This window comes from Carassius auratus, unplaced genomic scaffold (assembly GCF_003368295.1).
Source record: "Carassius auratus strain Wakin unplaced genomic scaffold, ASM336829v1 scaf_tig00215410, whole genome shotgun sequence".
NCBI lineage: Eukaryota > Metazoa > Chordata > Actinopteri > Cypriniformes > Cyprinidae > Carassius > Carassius auratus.
In genome coordinates, this window is record NW_020528076.1 from 700045 (window position 1) to 727241 (window position 27197).

At 35.7% G+C, this 27197-nt stretch overlaps 1 protein-coding gene across 1 annotated transcript in view; it reads right to left on the reverse strand.

The window, feature by feature from the left end:
• Nucleotides 1-8220: 8220 nt before the first annotated feature.
• The window catches only part of LOC113094568 (VPS10 domain-containing receptor SorCS3-like), a 53183-nt gene continuing 34206 nt past the window's right edge, over nucleotides 8221-27197 (reverse strand). The window contains exons 12-27 of the mRNA XM_026260153.1: nucleotides 24416-24492; nucleotides 24171-24262; nucleotides 21438-21545; nucleotides 21013-21130; nucleotides 20059-20192; nucleotides 19106-19219; nucleotides 18756-18927; nucleotides 17639-17825; nucleotides 17249-17382; nucleotides 15126-15249; nucleotides 14883-14995; nucleotides 14040-14171; nucleotides 12881-12980; nucleotides 10527-10632; nucleotides 10080-10315; nucleotides 8221-9160 (exon numbers count right to left, since the gene is read on the reverse strand). Coding sequence (XP_026115938.1) covers nucleotides 9099-9160; nucleotides 10080-10315; nucleotides 10527-10632; nucleotides 12881-12980; nucleotides 14040-14171; nucleotides 14883-14995; nucleotides 15126-15249; nucleotides 17249-17382; nucleotides 17639-17825; nucleotides 18756-18927; nucleotides 19106-19219; nucleotides 20059-20192; nucleotides 21013-21130; nucleotides 21438-21545; nucleotides 24171-24262; nucleotides 24416-24492 — 2009 coding nt within the window. The 3' untranslated portion in view covers nucleotides 8221-9098. The remainder of the gene's footprint in view (nucleotides 9161-10079; nucleotides 10316-10526; nucleotides 10633-12880; nucleotides 12981-14039; nucleotides 14172-14882; nucleotides 14996-15125; nucleotides 15250-17248; nucleotides 17383-17638; nucleotides 17826-18755; nucleotides 18928-19105; nucleotides 19220-20058; nucleotides 20193-21012; nucleotides 21131-21437; nucleotides 21546-24170; nucleotides 24263-24415; nucleotides 24493-27197) is intronic.

Below are 27197 nucleotides of genomic sequence, written 5' to 3' on the forward strand. Positions count from 1 at the left end.
AAATGCACTGTAAGTTGCTTTGGATAAAAGCGTCTGCTAAATGCATACATTTAATTTTAATTAAATTTAAAACATGTTGAAGATATAGTTCCACATTCCACTAGTTGATATGTACCTCTCATGTCTCAATGCATGCACTTAATAGCTGAAGCTCACGGTACCACTATAGCGTTTAAAAGGGATGAATTTATAAGCCAACAAACACTTCCATGTTATCCCTATTTAAAGATGGTTAGTTACAACAAGTAAATATGATGACACAAAATAACATATGGCGATTTTCTAAGCGGATAAAAAAAATTATAACTATAATGTATGGCGGAAGAGCACTTCGCAGCACTTCGATCTCAGCGCAGTAATATCATCAATCCTGAAAACTCCCATTCCTTCTCCCTATCCCTGCATTATTGGTAGTAGTTTGGAGGAGTTTTCATGAGTGATGTGCATTAATATTTATTTGGCTTTTCGACAGCTGTCTTTAAAGTGAATGCATTTTTGCTATTTTTTAGAATAAGAATGTGTTCATGTTGAGTCATGGCACCAGTTTGTGGTCTACGCGTGTCTGTGATGTGTGATAGACGGGAAGGCATTGAAGTAGAAAGTGGGAATATGAAATTTCAACACTGGTATTTTGGCCTCTGTCTGGCATACCTCACCCGTGCACAGTTCTGCAGCAGAGCAACATGTCATTGAAAAGTAGCGCGCATTGAATTGATTATAAATGTAAAAAAAAGGGGCATGAATTATAGTTTTATACATCAATAACTGAACCTCTATACTTATAGAGTCATGTTTTGCTTGTTGTCTGGACTAGCCAGCTTGTCTGCAACCTGGTTGCTTTGTTGTAATACATCAGGCGATCAGATTTAAATGGGTTAGTACTTTATTCAAGCCCTGGGCGCATTACGACTTCCACGACCTTACCATAATTCTCGTTCCCTAGAAGACCACAATTTCTCATGCCCACTCACTATATTCGCTGCCCTCAGCAGCTGCACCGCCTTTAAACTAACATGTTTTCGCTTGTGAGTGTTTATGGATAACACAGTCTACAGGGGTTGGCAGCTCATTACTCCACATTGCAGTCATGACCATAGCATATTAGTCATATACGAATTGCAGCCATTCAAAATGATGGGGAAAATGCCCTAAAGCGGTGGATTGAGTAAACACTGTTGTTGCTGACAACATGTGTACCAAACCTCTATTAGAGTTTGACATCAGAAGAGGTTGATGACCTCACCGATGGCTATGATTGTGAATATGCAAATGGGGAATGAGTACATTGTTAACGAGGCTGTCAGGTTTGAAACTACGGTTCAGTTTCTGGCTTTATCGCATTTGACTCGTGGGGAGGCTATAGTGAATTTTTATTATTTACTTGGTTTTAATTTGTCTTCTAAAAGACATAATGCTGTATACTCACGCTGTTAGGAATCAACTTTTAGAGACATCAGTATTGCCGTTGGTGTCACTAGATGTCACTGCATGTTCATTCAATAAACCAAGTTTAATAGAGTTCAGTCATATTTAAATGAGATAAAGGTGTATACATGCTGCTCAACTCTATTAAAATCCAAGATCTAACCATTAAAGAAAATCTAAAGCGTTTGCCTCTGGAGAACACTGGCAGGGAAGACTGACTCTAGGAACTGGAAAATTATATTTCTAACATATTTTCTAATGTAAAAAGTTGAAAAGTATTTTTCATTTTGCTTTGCCATGAAAAATAAAAATACATTTAAAGAGTGGAAAATAAAAGCTGGCACTTGCATTTGTCCATTTGAGTTATTCTAAAAGTTTGTCAGACTAGATATCATCGTTATATAAAAAGTTTGTTTTCTTTCATGTTTCCCTTTACCTAGTTTTCCCTTGTGTCTGATTAGTTCATTCTGTCACCTGTGTTAGTTAATTATCCTCGGTTGGTCTGTGTATTTAAGTTGCTCCCTTTCAGTTCTTCCTGGCTGGTTATTAGTTGTGTACTGTATGCTGTTTGAGTTACCCTGTGTTTTGTATGAATCTTCATCATCCTGGATTGCAATTAAATGTTATTTGGATTATCTACATCTTCATGTGAATCCATTCACAAGAGTGTGACACTAGATATATGTGAATCTTAATAGAAAACCTATTATTATTATTATTATTTTTTTTTTTTTTTTAAGGGTAGACAATAGCAAAGCAAGTACAAAGACATTTACACTGCCGTTCAAAATGTTTGTTATGCAAAATTGACAGTAGACACTTGTAATGTTAGAAAATATTTAGATTAGAAATTTTTTATTCAAGTATCCCGGAAAAAAAAAATGCATCACTTTTTCCACAAAATTATTTAGCAGTACATTTTTTACAATTGGAAATAGTAAGAGATGCTTTTTTTTTTTTTTTTTGCACCAAATTATTTAAAGCACATTAGAATAATTTCTGAAGGAGTGGAATGATGGCTGCTGGAAATTTGCATTCACAGAAATAACACATTGTATTTGAAATTAAATAAAAACATATATACAAATGTGTCAAAATCAAAAAATTTATTCAGGAAAAGTATTCTTGAAAGATCAAGTAGAGCCTCCTTTGCAAAATCCAAGTTTCACCTGTCCTTCTTCTTTATAGATCCACTGATATTTTCCAGTTAATTATTTTTTAATGGGTCAGTGAATTGGATCTGCAAAATAGACAATTATTTCAAAGTTCAAACAGTAGTTTAATTTGTGGTTTCTTGTTATGGGCATTATTTATACAGTGGAGAGAATCCTGGTTGAAGGCATCATCTGCTCTCTGTAAGTGAGTCTTGTTATGCTACTGAAACTAATAATTATGCAGTGAAAAGAACAGAGTTTCAGTTTAATTTTCACGCTTGCATGGATGAAATTCGTCTAAATGAACATTAGAAATGTTCATCATTTTTTCAGCGCTAATTAAAGATGATTTATAGCAGTAGAATAAACAATGAGCAGATGTTACTTTAACAGTTTGATGGCATTGAAATGATATAGATTGGTAGTTAGTTGTCATTATTATTCAGTATAATTCCATCATAAGTCCACACTGTGATGTGGGGGTCTGAAAGTCCTCAGTGGAGCGTTAACACATACACACGCACATGCAATCTCATTCATAGTATGTGTAATATATCAGTGGTGACAGGCTGAAAGAGATGTGTCTGCTTCTTTATTAGAATGTGTAATTGATTTACTGACCCTTGTATGGGCCATAAGACACCATCATTAGTCACAGAGTAGGAGTTACCATGTGTGCATGAGGATATGTGTCCGCAGTGATGCTTTTTAGAGTGTGTTTGTGTGTGTGAGAGAGAAAGAGAGAGAGTGTAACGGGTCCCAGTATAGGACGTTAGAGACAGTCATTAGTCAGACCAGACTCCTTCTCAGTAGTTACACACTGGGGAGTCAGTAGAGAAATTCTGCACTAGCGAGATGGATTCACCCCTCTGTCCCTGTTTACTGCACCTTCGTGTATGAGACCGCTTTAGTCCACAGATCTGAGAACAGTGCTTTACTGCATTAATCACTGAGCCTTTTCACTTAGCGGACACTCAACATTAAACTCAGACTTAATAAAAACACACGGCGATAACGAGCTGCTTGATGTAATGGAAATGATGATAAAGAGCACGAAGGGCGGCTGTTTATTTCCCAGGGTTCCTGGTTGGCCCTGATCGTTCTGAAGCACCTGGACCCAGAAGTCTTTAAACTGTTTCCAGGTCAATAAACACATCCTGATACACTTGACATCATTAGTAGTGCTTGCTAAGGATGGCAGCACTATTGCTATTACTCAAATATTTTTTTTTGAGTATTCAAATTGGTAATGTAACTAAACATGCCCTGTGCTATGGCTGTAAAGATAGCTCAAATCATCAGATGTGGCTTGTTGAGGAGAGCTGTGTTATTACTGTTCTTATATTACAGGTACAGATGAGCAGCATTTATTTAAAATATAAATATTTTGTAACATTTTACAATTATTTTACTGCACCTACTGCATTTTCTTCATTTAAAAGATCCCAAAAAGTTATGTAGTCATTTCTTTAGGTTAGACTGCAGTAAATTACACTGTTTACATTACAAAAAGAAGTAACAAAATCGCTGATGGTCAGCAGCTCTCATCTGGTTTGTCTTTATCTTTCACTTCACCTGGGAGTGTTTATGAATAACAGACTTTATATGGGTTGGGTAACTAATTTCTATTTTTTATTTGTATTTCTACAAATTTCATATGTAATATAACCGCCACATTGGTTTTTGATGGGATTGTGTGTGTGAATGAGTGTGTTTGTGTGGATTTAAAAACTTGCTAAGCATAGAGAATTTAACTTTTATCTGGCTGGCTTTATCATGTTCAGACATAATGCATAATACAGTGCATAATTTACAATGATGGCAAATACAATCACAATATATATTTTATTATTTAAAACACTGATACACAGTGATTGGGAGATCAAACCAGCGCAGCATGAATATCGAATACAAAATGCACATAGGGAACTGAAGCTGAATTATAGGCTGTTTGCACATGCAACCGTTGGCCTTTGTTACACACACATTATGACATCTCTTAGTATCGCAAGTCAATATTTTTAATCTCTCCATTTTCAATTCCAGATGAGAATCAAGCAAATCTTTTAACTCAGAGGGATTATGCAAGTATAAATGAAAAGAATGGTAAGGCGGATAAAATTATATGTTTTGCACACATTTCCACTTTAATTAAAGATATAATTGGTAATTTTGTTTACATGAAAACTGTTTTAAACATAAGGAAATAAATAGCATGTTTTATTTGGGCCAGTAAGCAACACACTAGAAACGAGCCCCCCAAAAAACCCTAGCAACTGCATAGCCACACCCTAGCAACCCTGTTATTCAGAACATCTAATTAACATATGTCCTCAAATTGATTCATTCCAGATAATTACTTTGCTAAAAAGTCTCATGATAACGTCATTTTGATTTAGTAAAACATATCAACTACTAAATATTATAACTGATGTAAATAGAATTATTGCAGTCAAAAACTTGCACATTTTCTCACTAATACTTTAGAATCACTCTTGACAGTAAAATCTCTTAGGGATTCTACTGCATAAAGTGCTGACATTTAAATTACACTTCATTGCCCATTAAAAATGGACATTAGGAAAATTAATTGGTCACTGGATGCCTGGTAGTAAAAATTGGGATATGAAATCCTTAAGAATATGGATTCACACAGCAGATCTGTAGTTACACCGATTAACAGCAATAAATGTGAAACATGGTCACATTAGCACAAAACAAAATAAATGTCATTCTGTAATGTCTAAGGCAAGAGGAGTCTCTTGTAAATATAAACATAATCATTAGTTTGATATCAGTAAGGATGACCATCTCGTTTAAAATCCTGTAATGACGCACATAAAACAGAATGCCGTTTCATAAAGTCTTTGCTATTGGAAGGTCACCATGGAAAAGGATATTTCCTATATCAGTCTCTGGCTTTGATTTTATCCAGTTGGGAGGCGAGTTGGCATCCAAATTTGAAGCCTGGCAGTTATATTTGGCACAAGTGAATATATTTCACTTTAATGCCTAGTATGTTTGCAATGCAACAATTGATGCTGCTCTAATGCTATGTTTCGACTTCTCTGTGACATCATCTCATTTCATTGTATTTTTTATTTATTTATTCATTTTATTATTATTTTTTATATATATATAAATGTATTAAGGTCATGAATAATGATTGTGCATGAAAAAAATGAACATGATTGTTTTTCTAACAGTTGCACCAGTCAGAATTGCATTGAAGTGAAACGGATGGAGGAGATGGAAGTACTCGCACCAAAACAGGCCTTTTTAATAATTCATCAGACATTAAATAATCCCTCTGAATTTATCAGTGTTTCTCCATCTCTGAAAGCTCAGGATGACCTTTGGAAAATGTTAAATCTTTTTCACACAAGGCAGTGATGAGCCTGGCAGGAAAGGTTGAAACCTAAACAGTCCGTCAGCTACAGCAAGTACACACAAGAAATACTCGCACGCGTGCACACACACACTCACACGCTGACAGCCGAAGCTCAATCACTCTGACATAGATTCAGTTTTCAGACTATAGTGACAGCTGTCTGTCTTTTTCCAAAAGTTAACGGAAGTTGAAATACATAAACTTCAGAAAGTCTGAAACCTGAATTTTATAGCACCGCTCCTTGGCTGACAGTATAGTATAATAATGGCTTATAAAAAATGTTGAACAATGAATGTTCACACAGATCCATAAATGCACAAATAGGGAAAATTAAAACTTGCAAAATACATTATTTATTTTAGTTGAACTTGAGCAGAGCGGGAAATTTTTTTTATCATACATTGCAAAACAAGTTTGCACAACAATGTGATGTACAATGTCATGGGACATGTAGTTTTACAATTTGCGTACGGTCTCATTAACTTGCAATTATGCCTGCACACATGTGAATATTGACTGAATTTAAAGTAGGCCCATCGCAACAAAATACAAAACACTTAGGGAAGAGTGTGTGATGAGACATCCAACTACTTTCTTTGCTTTACATTCATTCATAATGGTAAATGAGATTTTAAAGGAAGCTGAACTGTCCTTGAAGGCAAAGCTCTGTGTGCCATATATATATATATATATATATATATATATATATATATATATATATATATATATATATATATATATATATATATATATATAAATCACTCAAGTTCTAATCCTACCCTTCTCTCCCTTATCACATAAACATGACCACAAGGGCTCCTTGGACGAGATAAAGCTAACTTTGTTTCATGCAGAGTGCTCTTTTGTCCATGTTACTCAACTTTTTTTTTAAATGCTACCATATAAACTTAAAAAAAATGCTTAGAGCCGTCTGCGGTTGTACCTGTGTGTGTGCGTGGTGTATGTGTGAGAGAGAGCGAGACAGAGAGCTACTGTGGTGCAGGATATTTGGACAGCCTTTGTCCAGACCAGCAGCCTGCACATTTACGAGTGGATATTCAATAGATGACTGTTTGCGTTTCCTTTGTGTACGGAGTCTTTGAACAGCTTCAGAAGATCCCAGAGTCATAAAACCCAACACTTTTATTTATTTCCTGTTTTGTTCACCAAATGCACTCTCTGTGTCCTTTTCAAAGTACTGAACCATTTCTATTTGGAGTTTTCTGTCAAAGCTGGTTATTAATGAATTTGCTCAATGAAATATCTGTCTTGCTGGTTTAGTTCTGGCTACACTACCATTGCTACACTGCATTTATACGATCAAACACTGACACTCCACTTAAGCACTTAAGCTGTAGGGATGGAACGATTAAAATATGTGACGGTTCAATTCGGTTGAGATGTTAAACAAATCGCTATTCAATTAGGGGTAGGAGTTTCTATGAGTGTATGTCTGAGGTTAACTTTCTGTGTTTAGAAAAGTTATGATGGTATTTTTTTTCATCTTGCCTTTGCATAATGCCTATTAAAGTTCATAAGTGCAGCACTGTTTTGTTTATAGCGGAAACCAAGTAAATGCATTAAGCAATACCTGCTGGCAGAGAGGGAATCTGTGTCTCGTTCACCACCTCTGCAGTTTTATGTTTTATGCAGATATGTTTTATGTATATTTTCACAAAACTGAAGTCAAACCATTCCATTTTTGCTTCAGATTTAATGCCATTTAGATTAAAAACTGCTCATGTTGCATGCATGCAGCAGCTTTTTTTGGATCATGATTAAAATGCAGTGGTTGCCTGTAATTTTAAATGGAAAGAGCACAGACAAAGCCTTATTTTGTTTATATGAAGAGATTTATTTTATTTGTGTTACTTATTTGATTCAGGGCTTGTTTAAAAATTTGAATTTAATTTTGTTATTTACATCGAAATTATATGTAAATTTTGTCATTTAGCAGACACTTTTATCCAAAGTGTCTTACAAATGAGGACAATGGAAGCAATCAAAACCAAAAAAGAGCAATAATATGCAAGTGCTATATTAGTATATTATCATAATGTTATATTTCAATTTCACAAAGAAACTTGTACCATTTTGTCCAAGCAATAATAAAAGGACACATTTAATTTATCATTTTGTTTTAAATCTAATTTTGTAAAAAAAAAAAAAAAAAAAAAAAAACAATTTTGAATCGAATCGTGAAATCAAAATCGTGAATTGAAATCGAATCATTACATCCCGATTAAGTGGAATAATTTATTTCTGTGATGGTAAAGCTGAATGAAAATCCATTGTAAAAAAATCAGTGGGCAATCACTAATGTAAAAATACATTTATTCAGATTAAAGTAACTTTCAGGTCACATTCAAATATAAAACTGGCTGTCAGTTAGTAGTAGTGATGAAACATGCACTCCAAATGAGTATACTCCTAAGAATATTGTATTGTGAATACTAACCAAATTAAGAATATGTTGCCAATTTACAATAGTAACACAAATTGCCAAGGCACAAATGGACACATTCAGCAGATGAAGCTTCTACACAGATGAAGGTACCAACCTCTATTTGTGCCATGTACATCTACTCGACTCTAAAACCATGCTCCTTATGACTTCTTAACATTGAATTAGATGCATCAGCATCAATATAAACATACATAAAGCTATACGTGTATTTCAAATGATCAAATATTGAATTTTCTGTATGAAAGCGTAACATGATTTGTGAACTCTAAAAGTAAGCTGTTTTACAAATGTGAGGCAGGTAATCTTAATATATCTACAATTTTGCATGCGGAGAAACAAAAGGAATTGGGTGTCCCTGCTAAGGATCAGTTTCTCTGATTATCGTTTTAAGAAAGATTTGTGAAAGAAACGACTCCTAAAGTGCTGATATAATATATATAATTCTAGAAATCTTTTAATTGTAAAATATTTTTATTTAATTTACGTCTGTAATTAATAATGCCTTGATTAACACTTAAGGAATTGTTCTTTTATAGAGCGCAAATGTAAAACACCACAATAATAAAAAAGCGTAAGCACCACAACAACAGGAAAAGATAAGGGAAAAATGTATAAATGTACATGTAATACAGTTGATGTCGTCAAATCTTCCTTCATCATTTTAGACATTGGTGCAGTTTGGAATCTGTCTGGTCCTTTGCCGCTCTCCAACCCCAAGGCTTCCTAAACACACACACACACACACACACACACACACGAACAAACAAAGCAGAAAATCACTGTAATTGCAACCAGCAGGCAAGGGCAACTCTGTGATCAATGCTTTCCACTTCAGTGTCACAGGATCCATTAGATTACTGTGAATCAAAAAGTCCCGGGACACACAGAAGACAATCACCTTTTCTGACAGCAGAGTAATAAAAGTGGAATGAATGAATTGGGGTTCATCCACTGACCTCACGCTCATTCATGCTCCTTCATGCTCCTTCAGCGCAAATTGCATCTTTATGAAAATCAAAGATTACAGAAAAGCACTTCCCTTGTAAAAAAAAATAAAAAATAAAAGGGGGCGCTTCACTGTAGTGAAAGGTACTTAATTTATTTTTAAATAGCTTTAATATGTATAATAATGATATAAAAGACCACTAAAGTGTACTTAAAAGGATACGTTTCTTATGTATGTGCACTTTGTAATCATGTCAAATTAAAAGCTGTATTAGGTACATTTTAAATTGTTGTTTTAATATTTTGCCATGCTTTAAAGATATACACTTATTTTGATGTGTTGACTAACATACTAAAGCACATGTAAAGTACTTAATTATAATTTTTCTGTAGTGTGCTTTGATATTACATGTCAAGTCATATATTTTAAATGTACTAATTGCTACTTCATCTTAATTGAGTGAAAACAGCACTCTTAGGTTTAACTGCGTTTTAAATATACTATAGATTTCCATTTAACTGTAAATAACATGCAGTTAAGTGCATAAAAACATTGCATTTAGTTTGCACTTTATATATTCTTTAAAATAAAGTATTTCAATAAAAAGCATGCCTTTTATAAGTATGCTACACAAGAGTTGTTAAGAACAAGAAAACCTAGCATAAAAATTGTGTATGGGATAATCACTTATCTAACCTGTGTTGTGAGCCTCCAGCTCTTTCTCTATGAGTTCTCTTGGAGGTGGCAGATGGCTGAAACTGTCATGTGTTCCGGTGTTGGAGGGAAATGGTGTTTGTGTTGTGTGTGCGTTGCACATTGTGAATGAAGTGGCTGTTGTACGCGTGCCGTTCTTCTCCTGTCCGACAGCACTGATCATCTCGGGCTCCTTCTCATGGGTGTCCTCTGTCTCCACATGGATCCATGGGATTTTACTAGTGTTGTGGAAAATAAAAAAATTGGATGGGTTTTTGTTTTTAGTCCAAATAGACAAGATCAAGAGGAAACAGTCACTGATGCCAATAAAGAAAGCGAGCATCGTTTGTTAGCATTAGTTGGTGTTTCCAGGGCATATCAAAATGACAGTGTATAATTAGCCCAGATTTGAGGAGCAGAACTGGGAGATTTGGGAGAGGCAAGGCTTACATTTTGAACTTGTAGATGAAGAGAATGACCAATCCCACCAGACCCAGAGAAACCATTAACAGCATGGCAGAGCCACTGGGGAGAACACTGGAGTCCACCAAAGGTGCTGTGGGTAATAAACAGCATAGCTCAATGTCTCATCTCACAGTCTGTACATATAAAGTGTGCATGTCACCCCCCCACACACACACACTAAAAATACACTCAACATTTTTTTTTATGGTGTTGATTAAACAGCAAAATACTGGCAGTGGTGAGTTCCACGGACGAGAATCCATGTAAAACATTATTAGTTGGTTTCTAAGGCTGCATGGAATATTAAAATCATTTAAAAATCTAAATAAATCAAAGAGCTATTGTGAATTTACAAAGACTGCGATTCAATTAAATAAACATATGCACTGCGGGTTTATTATGCACTTTATTTATATGCGATTAGGTTACAGCTCCGTTCACAGTAAATGCTGCTCCACACAAACAGTTATCATTTACATGTGCGGACCATCTCAAACTCCATCTTTGCATATTTCTATTATCTTTTGCTTATAACATTCATCTGGGAAAAATGTGACCCATTATGTCAGATTTATAAGGTAAATCATTTATAAACCTTCGCCAACACAGAAGAACACATTATTATGCTAAACGGTCACCGCAACTTCAAAAATTTAATTCATGTTTTGATCCACACGTTTTTGTTCAAGAAATGACAGCGACCATAGCATTTCTATAATAAAGAAGAGGCCAAATATTAAAGATTAAGGTTTACCCAAAACAGTTTCGGTCAATAACCAATTATTAATGCCTGATTGCTATTATATTTGTATTTTAAGTTATTTTAAAGTCTTTTGTTCGCTTAGGTCAATTTTTGTTACTACAAAAATGATCAGATTACTTGATTAATCACTGGAATAATGGATTGATTATTCGATTAGCAAAATATTTGTTAATGACAGCCCTAGAATATTACTGTAATATAGAATATTATATTCCCAGTATATGCTATTGGTATAACAGCAGCTAACTGCGAAAACAAAAGGTCTGTCAACCACGAATGTCTTTGCTGTCTCTCAGTGTTTCTGATGTGTGAACCGCATATCCATTTCAGTAATTCTAAAAACTGTTTCCCTCGTTCACTGCACACACGCACACACACTACAGTCCATCCTTCAGCCCTTTGAGGGTTGACGCATGATGATTCTGACCTTTTGGCAGAATGCAGGAGGCAATCTGAACCTTTTCCTGTTTGGAGCAATGAAGACAAATGGCTGTGTCGAAAAGGGGTAAAATTATATGTGGCAGAGAGACACTCTTTATGATCCTGTAATGTCCTTTCAAACTCACTATACTGGTCATGCTCAGACAGGCTCCACATGATCAATATTAATTTAAGTTGGAGTATCTGTTCTCTAGGTTTTCTAGCACCAGGAGAAGGTTGAGGTATCTGACACAATGGATCGTCAGCAAAGTAATCATGTAGTGTATTTTATGTAACCACAGAAGCATAGAAGTCACCTCACATGACCACAGACAGCGCTGTAATTTACCACAAAGAGGCAGCAATTAAATGCAGAACACAATGCGGTAGACCGTTAATAGCCGCTTTCACACATATTATCTTTACTGGTAAATAACTTTTAAGATATAATATGTGAACAGGACCTTTCAGAAATACTGGTAAATTCATTCTGGCAATTTAACGGTATGAGACGTTGTAACATTGGCAGTAAATTATTACCAGTAATGTGCTCTGTGTGAACGCAGCTCAAGATTACCAGTATGAGCACATACAATTCAGAATGAACTGACGTAAGAAATTTACTGGGCCAATCATAACATTCTGAAGCAGATTACTCTGCGCTGTTTACGGAAGTCCAAAAAATGTTAAAAGACATCTAATACGATGCATCTGGGCCAAAAGCAGTGGCATGAATATGAAAATTTCATACAAAAGTGAAAACATCAACAAAAACACTGGCTGCATATACCCCTCTTCATGTTTACAGACACAACACCAGGAAGCGGAGCTGTCTGAAGGTCATTTCCAGTTAATGGCGGAACAGAATTTACTGATATTTTGAAATTGATGTGTGAATGGTGCTTTACTGGAAAAAAGACGTAATGTCATTGCCTGTGTGAACAGCGGATTTTTTAATTTACCTGTAAAGTCGTTCTGGTAATTTTATGGCAATTTTACTGGTATTAATATGTGAAAGGGCTAATGTAACTCAACCACAGACAGCAGTGCCAAATGAGCCCTATAACCACAGACAGAAGCAGTGCAAATGCATTTTGGGTCATCAGAGAAACATTGATTAAAATGTTAGGAACAGAAACTTGCGTTCAGGTCTTACCCAGTGTGAGCTGAGACACAGACACTATGACCCGCGTGTCAGGCTTCAGATCAAACTGGATCAGGTTCTGATTTAAAGCGTTCATGAAGACCTCCGACATCTGAAACAAGAGAACGATGATGGGGACCGTAATGATGTGGAATAGGAAAGTTAAAATAGTGAAGAGCTAAGTGGTAAAGCCTTGTTTTAATATATCACATTATTTTATTAAATATTTAATATGCAGTGTTACAACATTAAAGCAGTAAATGTGTGTGAATAATGATATATCTTACTAAAATCGTAGTAATTATTTCAACATGTGGACATTTACTACCATTCAGTTTGGGGTTGGTAAGATTTTTTAAATATTTTTAAAAGAAAGTCTCTTATGCTTACCAAGACTGCATTAATTTGATCAAAAATATAGTAAAAACTCAATATTATTACAATTTAAAATATATTAATGTGATGTAAATCTGAATTTTTAGCAGCCATTACTCCAGTCTTCAGTGTCACATAATCCTTCAGCAGTCTTTTTGATTTGGTGCTAAAAATTATTATAATTTTTTTTTTCAATGTAGAAAACAGTAGTGTAATATTTTTATTTAATATTTTTGTGAAACGTTTTTAGTTTTTCAAGATTCTTTGATGAATTGAAAGTTCAAAAGAACAGCATTTATTTGGAACAAAAATCTTACTGATCCCCAACATTTGAACGGTAGCCTATTTGTTTTGAGTTATTAAAAAACATTTATAAAGGCTGCAAAAAGCTTTATTTGCATAAAGATTGCGAATGTGAATCTTTTGTATGCCATTTAAAATGATCATACATTTTCCATTTCGGAAAGCTGTATGTCATAACCCTACATAAACTGAGAACGCAATAAAAAATACTGCTGGTTTTAGCATAAATTTGAATTATTGTACAAATTTAACCGGAGTTTTAATTTCTCTTTGTGGTTGCTGGGCATTACAATTCAGCCAATGACATTTTTAAAGTAAGTGCTTGTAGTTTGCAGCAATAATAAAGCCTATTTTTATTGCCACTATAATATATTTAGCCATCAGAGAATCATAATAGGTTATTTTAACAGACTGTATCAATCATCGGACCTTGTCATTTGGGGGATCATAGCAAAGCATTTTGTTTTAATATGCGTGCATGTGTGGTTCTTGCCTTATTAAGCTGTTCCTCTGTGTGTGATCTAAATGCTGACTGGTTTGTCTTGGGTAGGATAAAGAGCTCAGCGGCAGTTGGAAATCCAGGAAACACAGAGACCAACAGCTGGTCCTCAGGGAAGCCGCAAACCTGGAGCAAAACACACAGATAAACACACATTTGTCATATGCTAGTAAAGATTCAATTAAACTCATTTGATCAGCATTTAACATTCATGACGTAAAAGCTAGTCATTCATTCCATGCCCATCTGCACATTAATAATATCTCAGTTAATGTTTGCAAATCATAATAAGAAATTCCAGTGAATCTCAAGATGGTTGTAATATTTATGCTATGATGTTGCGTAACTGTATTGAAAGCTCTCCGTTCAAGTTGAAAATCCAGAGGTATTGGGAGACCATTATATTTGTGCTTGAGCGACTCATTGTAATGGAGTTCTGTGGAGCAGTTCTCTGGCTCTGTTCTTTAATTGGCTAACTGGCTTTGGAGTCTCTCTGTTGCCGCATCAATATTCACTCTGAACTCCTATGATTCACTCTCGCCAGTAGCACTACGTTACCCTATCTCTCGCTCTCAGACTGAGGGGAAATCAGTTGGATGCGTGAGAGCACGTAAAGCCTCTCAGCCAAGAACGAACCTCGCTGGAGAGCCCAGAAAGAGCCATCAGGCTTTAAACCAGCAGTGTTTGAGAGAGAGGAAAGAGAATAGCTGAAGAGAGAGGAAGTGTGGAGAGCTATCAGCAGCCTTTCAAGATATTTCGTGCGTTCTTTTCAGCAGTTCGTTGACATGAACAGAGCACTCCAACAGGAACTGATGATAGGCTTTACAGTCAGTATACCTGAGAGAGTGTTGCCCTGACAACCCGCCCCACGTCCTGTCTCCATTCGGCAATGGTCGGGTTATGCTCTTCCAGGTTAGGAGAGAACGACAGCAGTAAAGAACGGAAGAAGTCTGGGAATGAGAGAAAATGGATGGATGGGAACAGAGATGAAACTCTGCCAAACATTCCTCTTAATTCAAAAATATCACTTTCTGTATCTCGAAGAGCACTGCAATGTTTGTAACAACTGGAGGTCTTTACCTTTGACAGTGATGATTTTCACATCCTGTAGGACTGTGCCTCCTGTCGACACCTGTACTGTGACGGAGTTCGGTCCCTCTCGTGTGAATGTGTGAGAAATACTTCCTTCCAGTGTGATCAGCGGCTGAAAACACACACATAGGAGACATTCGGTTCAGGATTGACTGCACTGGGAAACAGGAAAGCAAATCACAGCACTGACTGATGTGTGAGTGGCAGAATCATTTATAGCAGAAAGCAGTTACAGCGCTACATGTACAAACTCCCGCTGTGTTTCACGGTTCAGTTGTCATGTTTTTGATCTCAGGGCTTTCCGTAGATATATTGGTCTTAAGGATCTTCATCCTATTTCCTAGTATTTTTTAACAAGCCGCTCCTTCCTGAGATTTACTTGTAATTTATGGAGGGCTTGCTGATCTTTTGTATTGTTTTAGCACTAGACGAGGATGTTGGGCAGCATCACTAAATAGAATGCCATTTGTAAGTGACATTCCAACATTAATATTCATCCAAAACAATGCAGTTACATTTTAATGCTGCCTTATTTTTCATAGAAATTAAAGTAGTCAATACAAAAACGTTGTACTTTCAGTGTATAATGGGTTAAGTTAATGCATTTACTTCACTGAAATTATTTATAAGCATAATTTTTTATATTTCTAACGCACTAGAGGGTCTGATTTTTGCCTGGTTGTAGTCTTTGCTGTATATGATTACTTTATTATCTTTAAACATTAAAAGCAATCACAAACAATACAGCTGGCTTATAAAGCAAACCTGGACAACATTTTTGTTGCTTTCAATGGGACTGTTCTGCTGACCAAAACATATTCAAGTTACAGTTATATAATGGATATGGGCTTCAAGTGAACACTCTAAGCTTTAATTTGAGGGTATCGCAACAGGTTAACAAATTACAGCTCTTTAATATGTTCCTCCCCACTTTTTCAAGTGACCATAAGTAAATGGACAACTGTTGCTCTGAACCCACATCATGTGGTCAAAGGAGGTCTCCTTGCAAGTGGAACACACAATAGTTTGGCTTCAAAAACAAAACAAATCAATCAGAGAGTTAGCAAACATCAGGAGTGGCAAAATCAACAGTTTGGTACATTCTGAGAAAAAAAAGAATGCAGTGGTGAGCTCAGCAACATGAAAAAGCCTGGAACATCTATGGAAGACAACAGTTGTGGATGATCACAGGATCCTCTCCATGGCAAAGAAAGACCCTTTCAATACATCCGGTTAAGTGAAGAACACTCTCCAGGAGGTAGGTGTGTCATCGTCAAAATCTACAATCTAGAGAAGACTTCACGAGAGCAAATGCAGAGGGTTCACCACAAGGTGCGAACCATTCATCAGCCTCAAGAATTGAAAGGCCAGATTAGCCTAACATCTAACATCTAAAAAAGTCAGACCACTTCTGAAAAAGCAATCTTTGGACAGATAAAATGAATATCAACCTGTACCAGAATGACAGATAGAAAAAATATTGAGACGGCTTGTCACAGCTCATGATCCAAAGCATACAACATGATCTGTGAAACCTGGTGGAAGCAGTGTGATGGTGTGGGCATGCATGGCTTCCAGTGACACTGGGATAGTGGTGTCTAATTCTGAAGTGTAAGGGATATACTGTCTGCCCAAATTCAGCCAAAGACAGCAAAGTTGGTTGGACGGTGCTTCATAGTACAAATGGACAATGAACCAAAACATACAGCAAAAGTAACCCAGGAGTTTTTGAAGGTAAAAAAAGTGAAATATTCTGCAATGGCCAAGTCAATCTCCTGAGCATGCATTTCACTTGCTGAAGAAAAAACTAAAGGCAGAAAGACCCACAAACAAACAACAACTGACAACAGCTGCAGTAAAGGTCTGGCAAAGCATCACAAATCGGTCAAAATTCTTAATGGTCAGTTAATGGTTAACCGGTTAAAATGAACATCCTTAATCCTAATAACAGGTTTACCTATATGACCCTGGTAACCACAATATCTTTGGCAGAGCCCTTGTTTTGTTACAGGTCAAAAGTAATACTGGAAGCCTCTGGGCCATAATACTCACACACACACACACACACACACACACACACACACACACACACATATACACAACAATTGAACCTCTGTGCTGTTACTGAACCACCAGTAGAAAGTAGCAGTCTTGGGCTGACTGGGCCACAGCACTGCTGTCAGGTTGGCCTCTTTTCCTCTGATGACGACCACCGGTGCCGAAAGAAAGATACGCTCCACAGGACCTGACATGACACATTGGACGTGATATCTCATCAGACACAACAGAAAGTCAATAATGATCACATTTAGCACTGAACACAACAACAAGCAATTTCTTCTTCTACACATCTTTCATTGAGAACTGGTTCTGAAATAGATTGTCTAGATGTGCAGTCAGTGGTTTAGAGGTAATGTAGTCTGACAGGAAAGAGTTTTTTAATAGTGACGGCAGTGTCTTCTTATATGTATATGTGTATATGTGCGTGCTCGTGTACTTACTAGTGATGTGCAGATAGAGCAAGCTGCTGTCAGACCCCTGACTGTTCTGAGCATGTGCGGTGACCCTGAATATCCCAGTGACCCTGTACACGTGTGTGATGCTGTCACCAAGACGACTTATATTGGAGTATGACACCGAGATGCCATCTCCAAAATCCACATGGAGACTTGTAGACAGTGAGTCTCCCTACAGAAAAACAGAAGAAAAAAAAAAACAGATATATTCTATGGGTTTGTATGTAAAGGCTTTGAGAAAAACTGGTTCTAAAACTGTAAACACAGATGGCTGGTGGACTGATTTAAAAAAAATAGATCTAAATACATAAAATGCTAATTTTAAAAATGAATTGAAATGATTTACTGTTAAAATCAGTTTTATAATAAGTGAATACTCATAGTTAGGTGTCAGAAAGATTTTGTTTTCGAAATAAGTATCTTATATCAGTTAAGGCTGCATTAGTTTGATCAAAAATACAGTAAAAGAGTAATATTGTGAAATATCATTACAGTTTACAATAATTGTTTTCTGTTGTATTATATTTGTATTTGCATTGTATTATATAAAGCTGAATTTTCAGCATCATTACTCGAGTCTTCAGTGTCACATGATCATTCTAATATGCTGATTTGGTGTTCAAGAAAGATTTCTTATTATGATCAATGTTGAAAACATTTGTGCTGCTTAATATTTTTGTAGAAACTGTGATGAATTGAACAGAAAGTTCAAAAGAACATATTTGAAATAGAAATTGTTTGTAACAATATAAATGTTTATGATGTAACTGTTGTTCAATTTAATGCTTTTGCGCTATATTAAGTGAAGAAAAAACCTTACTGGCCCCAAACTTTTGAAATATTATCTATGCAAGTTCTTTACTAACCTAGTTATTAAGTTGTGTTAAGTTCACTGAAATGAAAAGCAGCAGCCTTGTAAAGTTATGGATTGGTGGCACAAGGCAAGATGTATGAAAAGGACATTGACTGAGACCCCCTCATGAGATCAGGGGTTTGGAAATTTGCTTTACTCGCAAAGTTGGTCTGCCATCAAAGTTTGAGTTGAGTTGAAAGCACAACACCTTATCAATGACTTTGTGTGTTTGTGCACCTGCTGGCTCACTTTTTGCAATGCTACTCTGAAGGTGATGTTGGTTCCCAGTACAGCAGTGAGCTGGGAGTTGATGGTGCTCAGCTGTAGGCCACTGGGTGCTATGGGTTTGCACTGTTGCATTTTGGGACTTAGTGTATCTTTCAGACCCTCTCTACAGTTATTCAACAGCACTTGCCTGTACCTGCACCGACACACACAAAAACTTTAGAAAAAGCCCTCTGTTACCAGCAAAAACACAAAAAGAGACATGTAGTTATTACAAAAAACACTTTTATGAAGACTATCACATAGAGATTAATTTTGCAACTATGGATCATGCAGTGTGTGTGTGCATCTGTGAATCTGTGAGTGTGTGTTACCCTGTGCTGTTGCGGTAGCGCTGACCATGGCTGCAGGTGTGTGCTGGTAAATTGACATCATACCAGAATGCAGGTGCACATTTTCCACTGGCCTGTCTCTCAAACCCATAATCACTGCAGGGAAAATCATAAAAACACATCAATTATTCAGTTTGGTTGAGCTCCTCTTTATGATGCCTTAGCAGTCTATAGAGAGAAGTGGTTTATATTTTCAGTTTTAATTTTAGTTATTGTTTTAAATAATTTAGGTTTTAATTTATTTTTATTTTGGTTTTAGTAATTTTAATACTTCAACTTTAACACCAATTTTTGTTTCAGTAACATTTTAGCAGCACGGAAACCTTAAGTTGTGATTGGTTAGTGCGTTTACAAGATATAAACTGCAGTTGGGGATCAGGGCTAAACTTAGTAACACCTGCTCCTTCAGGCTAATCAGATCACTGCCACATTTAAATAATCATTACTTATTCATTTGGAGATGATTAATCATTTGACATTATGCTACTTTTACGTGCCTCTCATTCATACCTGTAATTTGCCTAAGAGCAGACGACTAATGGAGCCTGTGTGTGGAACAAGGGAGATTTATGTCATCGTTTTGATCAGCGCAGGAGTGTGTCTCCATGTGCATCGGGGTGGGTTTGTCAAATCTCCATCAGTATAGCGATATGATTACGATGTAAAACCAGGTTTTTACCTTGCTGCCTCAAGAGCAGCTGATTTAATTGAGTGCATGAATGGAAAAACCTTGTTTTTTTGTTTTTGTTTTTTTATTCAAATACCACTTGATTGATCTGTATAATTGGTTGGATCCCTGCAGCTTTCGTACTGTGCATGCAACACTGAGTCCTTTGATCTGCAAGAGTTACTGTCACTCATTTCCTCTATTGGAGAAGCAGCTGCTCTGCTTTTCCATGTGTGTGCACGTATGCATATGCTTGCATGTGACTCACCACTCAAAGTCATAGAGGGTGCAGATGCAGGGCTCAGCTGAAACAACTCGAGAATATTCCCGACCCAGAGTGCAACGTGTGCCAGGCTTCCTCTTCATATACACCTGTCTCTCTCCCATCACACACACCTCACCCTGAAATACACATTAATACCTAAATAAATAACTAGCAAAGTCACCAAACTGCTCACGGAACAGTGTTATTTTAGTATTAGTATACTAATAAAATATAAATTAATATTTTACATTGGATTTTTTATATTTTAGGTTTTCATTTAGATTTTAGTTTTGCAATGCCCTTTTTGTGTTTATCTTTTTTTGTAAATTTGTACATTTATATCTAGCTTAAATTTATTGACATTTCAGTTTTAGTTTAACTTATAACTTTAATATTTCAGTAACATTTCTAGCTTCCATAAGTTTTTTTATACGACTTATATTTTATTTTATTGCAGCTATATTTCAATTATCAAAAAATATTTTGCAAAAAATTATTATTATTTTTTTTTTATTAAAGCTATTTTAGGAAATGTAGTTTAGAATATGGCAAAGGAATAGTGACAAAAATGTTTTCTAGTTCCGTCTGCCTAGCTGAGGATGGATACAGTAGTTAGTACGTATTATAGAAAATGTATTGTGCTTTCCAGGAAACAGATTTGACAAGCAATAGATGCTGACTCTGAAACTCTGTAAACCACAAGTGAGAGTCAAGGCTGATGGACAACATGTCACCAATATTATGTGCTGAGATCTGTTGCAAAACTTCATTACGACTCCATTAATTTCCATTTTGCTTGGGCATGTTACCCCTGAGGTGAAAATAATCTCCCTTGCCACCCTAATCACTAACGCATTTAGTGCCAAAAGAAACTCATGTTGAATGCTGAGAGAGTGAATTACTGTTTTGCTGTTGAGACCGAACAGTAAGGCGTGCTGATAAATGTGAGGTGACAACCTTGTTATGCAGGTGCCATGTCTGAAAGTCTCCGTCTGTGCATTTCCGCCCAAACAGGGAGCTGTAGTCAATCTTTATCAGCTGCCAGTCGGAGTGGTAATTAAAGTGCCCAAAGAATCTACGAGGATAAAGATGCTTAAGCACAACAGTATCGCTTTACTTTTACATTCTTTACAATTGCTTAAAGGACACATATTGCTATGAAAAGTAAATTTATGGAAAAAATCCATAAATGACTAACAAGAAGGAAGTGTCAGTGTTATCAGTACAAGAAAGTGTGAGGATCATAGTCCAGGCATGCTGACATGCAAATGAACAGATTTAATCTGATAATAATGATCACAAGTAAGTGAAGGTTCATTACTGACACCTCCTGGGCTATTTGGATGAGTGTGACTTAGAAGACGAGGTGAAATGATTCTTACGTAATGATGTGATTCTCAGTCTCTGGAGTCATCAAAACCCCGTCAACAAATAGGGGTGTAGACGAAAAGCTGAGTTTGTCCCATTGCCGGCCTTCATCCAAACTAATCCTAGACACACATACATTTCACAAATCATTTCACTGGCGAAGCAGATTCGGTTCATATTCTGATTAATATACTGTACAGTGCACATTTGACAAAGACATAAAAATAGAAGATGCATTTGTTCAGTCATCTGAGAATATTTATCGGATCCACAGAAACAAGTCATTGTGGAGTAACTGCATTAACATTCAATGTGGGTTACATCTGCATAATGACATTAAAATCAAATCTAATATATGCTCGATGAAAAATATCAAGACAAAATTATTCACCATACCCCCACTTGTGTTTACATTACCCTCTAATCATTATTAGTCATGTAAAATGCATATTACGTCTCATTACACATTCGGTCTACTTTGCATTTCATTGTTCTTTTATGTTGCATCTCTTTTTTATACTTTTTTTCTGTCCTTTGCATTATTTTTTATTATTTTTCTTTGGGTAAGTGGCATCTCAGCGTGTTTTATTTTCAGATTTTGGTCTTCCTATGAATGCCTTGTATTTTAAAGCACCTGATTGTGTATTTATTGATTGATCTATTGATCTATTGATTGATCTATTATTGTGTATCTACAGACCCCCTGTTTGCTTTGTTCTGTGAGCATGACATTTTTAGCCTAAACTTAGTGGTTATTCATAGTCGTGTTTTTGGGGATCTTAGTTTAGATTAAGTTAATTTCAGCATTTTTTCAATAACCAAAGCAACTCTCACATTGCTGAGTCTGCAGAATGCTGCATAAATCCCATAAAATCAGCACACATTCTTTGTGGAATTGGTATGCTTTTAATACACACAGTTAGTGCACAACATCTATCGCCTTTCTATTCTATACACTTTATTGTGTATAGAAGTTTGGGATTTTTTTTATCCTATTATTAAGCAAATATGCAATAAATTGATCAACAGTGACAGTAAAGTCATTTATGCTACAAATGTCTTTCTTCAAATAAATGTTTTTTCAGCATTCTATTAATCAATTAATCCTGAAAAAAAAAAAGTTAAGCAGCACAGATGTTTTCACCATTAATATATACAGGTAATAAATTAGAATGTTGTGGAAAAGTTAATTTATTTCAGTAATTCAACTAAAATCGTGAATATTAGAATAATTTCTCAATGATCATGTGCGAAGGATCAAATTTTCAATGTAATATATATAAAAACAGAAAACTGTTATTTTACACAGTACTATATTTCACAATATTACTGTTTTTACTGTATTTTGATCAAATAAATGCAGCATTGATGAGCATAAGAGACTTCTTTCAAAAACATTACAATTCTTAAAAACTGCTCCCAAACTATTGAATGGTAGTGTATATCTTTACAATGCTTTTTAAAGTTTACCGTTCTCTTTATTTTTGTGTCTAACAGATGTAACGGTCTTCATGGCATCTTTTCATGAAGAAAGCAGATTTTCAGGTTTGGTGTTCCTGTTGTTGTATATATGGGTCAAAGTCACCCGAGTTGATGGCTAAACACCCGCACACACATCTGACTTCTGTTCTAACAGCAACCCACAGGAGGATACAAATGATCTTCTGCAGCCTAATTGATCCTGACAACATTTCAGAGCTTACCACATCAAAGCTGGGAATGTGATGTGGCAGGAACAATATGAGAATGGAAGCCCACTGAATCCCACCTCTGCTTCAAACCTTAACCCCCCAACATGAGCATAAAAGCCCTGGCAAACACAGCCACCTGCACTACAAAGCCATGACAGACACTTTCGCTGAAAGGATTCCAAATGTTTGATATGATAAGACCTATTGCCTGCTGCTTATATCTACCAGTCCTCATATCAAAGCTGACGTTTAAGCATGAGGGAACTTCAAAAACTTAGTCTGAATAAGAAATATCCCAAAAGTTAGAGCAATAGCCTGCAATGAACCCAAAAATCTTTCTAGTGCTTTGTTTTATATACAAATAATGTGTCAAGTCACTTTTATTTTAATAGCACTTTATACAGCAGAGATTGCTTCAAAGCAGCTTCACAGTATTAAACAGGAAAGTAACCGAATCAGTGATGCAAACTTTAAAAATGAGGCAAATCCAAATTCTGCTTTACAGCTGCTGAAACAAGACAAGTGTCATTATTCAGCTCCAGTCATTTTAGTGTCTATACAGTTCAGTTCAATAACTGTGTAAAAGTTCAATTCAGTGATAAGCAGCTCTGCTGAAGTATAGTGTATAATGTATACAGTATACACTATAGTTTAGTGTAGTTATTCAATTCAAATCAGTAACGGATTAAATACAATTCAATAACAGTGTCAATGTTGCAAAATACGTCAATTATGAACATTTATTTCAGCTATAAAGCAGCTCTACAGAAGAAAATATCTTTGTTATCTTTGTTAGTTCCATCAAATCTATACAGTTTTTGAAATTTATGTGTCTTTTAAACCTCAACTAAGTGAACCAAAGGCAAGAGGTGACATAAATTAAGAAAATATCTTTGGAGAAAGTTAACCAGGCTCAGTCAGGTGACTAGTTATCCTCTGGTCTAAATGCATTAACATGGAGTTAAATAGATTTCAGGCTGCATCACAAATCAGATTTTTGTATTGATGTCATTTAATAAAATTTGCAAGGCACTGCATTTATGTCCATTGTCTTACCATAAATGGCGTGTTGGTACAGCAGATTGTGTAACAGCTAATAAAGCCCCTCCATGGTCCAAAAACCAGACACCGTGCTCCTCCTCAAAAATCTAAAGACAGTGTTTACAGAGTCAAAATCCAGCAAGTTATTTTGTCATTCTGTCTCTTTGTGTTTCTCACATTTCTTTTAGTTTCAGTTAGTTTGAGTGGTGATCAGGGTCTATAATTACAGTAAGGTGATTGTCAGTATGTGACTGGTTTACCTGTCTCCATGTGTTTCCAGCATCAGAGGAAATGAACATTCCTGTATTAGAGGAGGAAAGCTCGGGCCCAATGTTACCTGTGAAAAAAAATACTGCTGTAACTCTGACAGACAGATTATTCACCATGCATATGATGGAGATATGTTAGTGGATGAGATTTGATTCTATTTCACTAGTTTATTAAAATAGAAAATAATCCCTACTGGTAAAAAAAAATAATAATAATAATGAAAAAGATAAAAGCAAATACAATAAAAAATAAACAAAATCAAACAAAACAAATAAACAAAACCAAGCATATCTGGGTTTACACATTTAATCAGTAATTAAACATAGATAATCAAAATATGTCTTTTACAGATCATTTCATGGTCTAAACTCCATGTATTATATGAAGGGTGACAATGTAAAGACCAAAAAAAAAGCTGCTTAAATGATTTTCATTTATATTTTCACTGAACAAAAGCAAATTGTATCTGTAAAAAAAAAAAACAGCATACAAGCAGTCCAACAGCACCCCCAAAGTAGATAAAACGCCTAACAGGATGGGCAATAGACAGGGCCGGCTCCTCACATAATTTAAATGCTATACGCTGTCCATCCATTGTGGCACCCAAATGAGGTAAGTTTTTTGTTTAATTATTATTATTTTAATTAGGGGCACAATATATATTGACATAGAATCAATATCACATTATGGCTTAATACCATAGTCATACTGCGAATGTTGCCATTTAATTAAATAAAAATAACGTGCTGCAGTTTTCAGAGTGAAGTGTTAATGTGTTAAAGTGACACGCATCGCTTCACTCTGAAACATGCAGAATGTTTACTTATTTGATGGCAAATCACCAAAAAAAAACAAGTTTAATATTTAATTTGGGCAGAGATGCACTGATAGACCATCAGCCATAAATTGGAACCGGTTGTTAGCAGACAGAGCAAGATCACTGTTCACGATGCACGAAGTATGAATGTATGTATCTCTGATGGGAACTGACTGTCTTAAGAAACAGTTTAAATGGCATTTTCCTTTCACGTTTCCTCTGTATGTGCTTTTACAGCAGTAATCAAGGAAACAATGCATCACTGCTGTTCCTTAAGCGCCACCTGCTGACAGAGAGTGAATTTGCATTTTCATTCAGCCCATCTGCTGTTTGTTATGTTTTATGTAGCCTAATTTCACAAGGCTAAAGCCAGACCACTCTGTTTTTGCTTCGGGTTTTGAAATTATACAGTCAAATTTAGATCAAAATAATAAATAATAAAGCAACTATCGATATTCTTCATATACTCATATTTTATTTTTTTCTTGTCTTTGGCTTAAATAAAATACATTAAAAATCAGTATTGGATTCTGCCATGAAATATTCATGAAAATATCAGTGCAGCCATAAACTTATGAATGTCTGAAATGAAGATATTAAGATTTAAATGTTAGTATTTTAGCTGCCTTTGGACAATAAAGTTCCCTAATTTAAATAGCTAACTGAGTTAATGTCAGTTTATTTATTTATTTACTGTGCAACGGTCTTATTTTATATGTATTTTGCTTTATATCATAAAGCTATGCAGTTTCTGTGTCAATGATTGGTGGTGGATTTGGCTGTTATACAAGGGGCACCAGTTAAAATCTTGCCTAGGGCTCCAAATTGGTCAGGGCCGGCCCTGGCAATAGGACATGGGGATTCTGCTGCGGCTGCTACTATTGCAGCTACTAGTGACAGCTGACTCTGTTGTATGAAGGATGCATCATTCTGTACTTGCATTCTCAAATTAAATGCAGCGATGCAAAACAATGCATCTAATCATCATTCAGGAAAAACTTTGATTCAAGAATGACCACACTGCTGATGTGATCTTATAGCTAGCACACCCTTAGCATGTGAGTAATTAGTCTTATTGGCAAGCCATAACAGCATAATTTTTCTTATCGGGCCATGCCGATATTTACTTTTTAAGCAATTATCAGCCAATTCCAATAACGTACCTATAATATTGTGCATCCCTAATTAAATTAAAATATTATAAGCTTTGGTGAATACAAAAATTGTGTTTTGCATTAATATTTAAATTAAAAAAATGTTTCCCTAATATTTTGTGCCCCTTTGCAGCCCCCATAGGGTGACCTTGGATTTCTATTAATCAAATAATTAAGTCCAGTTTGAAAACCCCTGGTCGATGAGACCTGAATGAAGTCATTAAGAGTTAACACAATTTTTGCCACTGCACTTAAGTATATTTTTAAATCTATAATCTATGATTTTACAATAAATTCTTGGTGCATATTGTCTGGTGAGTATGAGTACACTCATGGCACCTGATGAATTACGTTTGGTAAAGCTGCTGCCAGTAACAAAACAAAACTAACAAACAAAAAAAAACAACAACATATTTTTCAAATCCCATATTTATATACTCCGAGCATGGGAAAGTGATTGCAGAACAGCTGTTGGACATGACAGGCAATTATGAATGTGGAAGACACTGGTCATATTTTCTGCGTGCTCTGCACGACTTACTTTTTGAGTGAGCATCTATCTAGTCTCATGCAGGAAGCTATTTGGGTTTGAGTTTTGAAGATTTATAATGAGTCTGACAAGCAAAATAACATATGTTTTTTTTCCAATCATGCCAAACTCTGCAGGTGAAAAACACAGAGAGGTAACAACTTGAAAGCCGTGATTTGGCTACTCAAACTCTATCTGCATTTAAAAGCATTTTTCACTCTAATTTGTCAGAAACGCCCGGGGGACTCAAGATGCCACAAGCTTAAAAACAA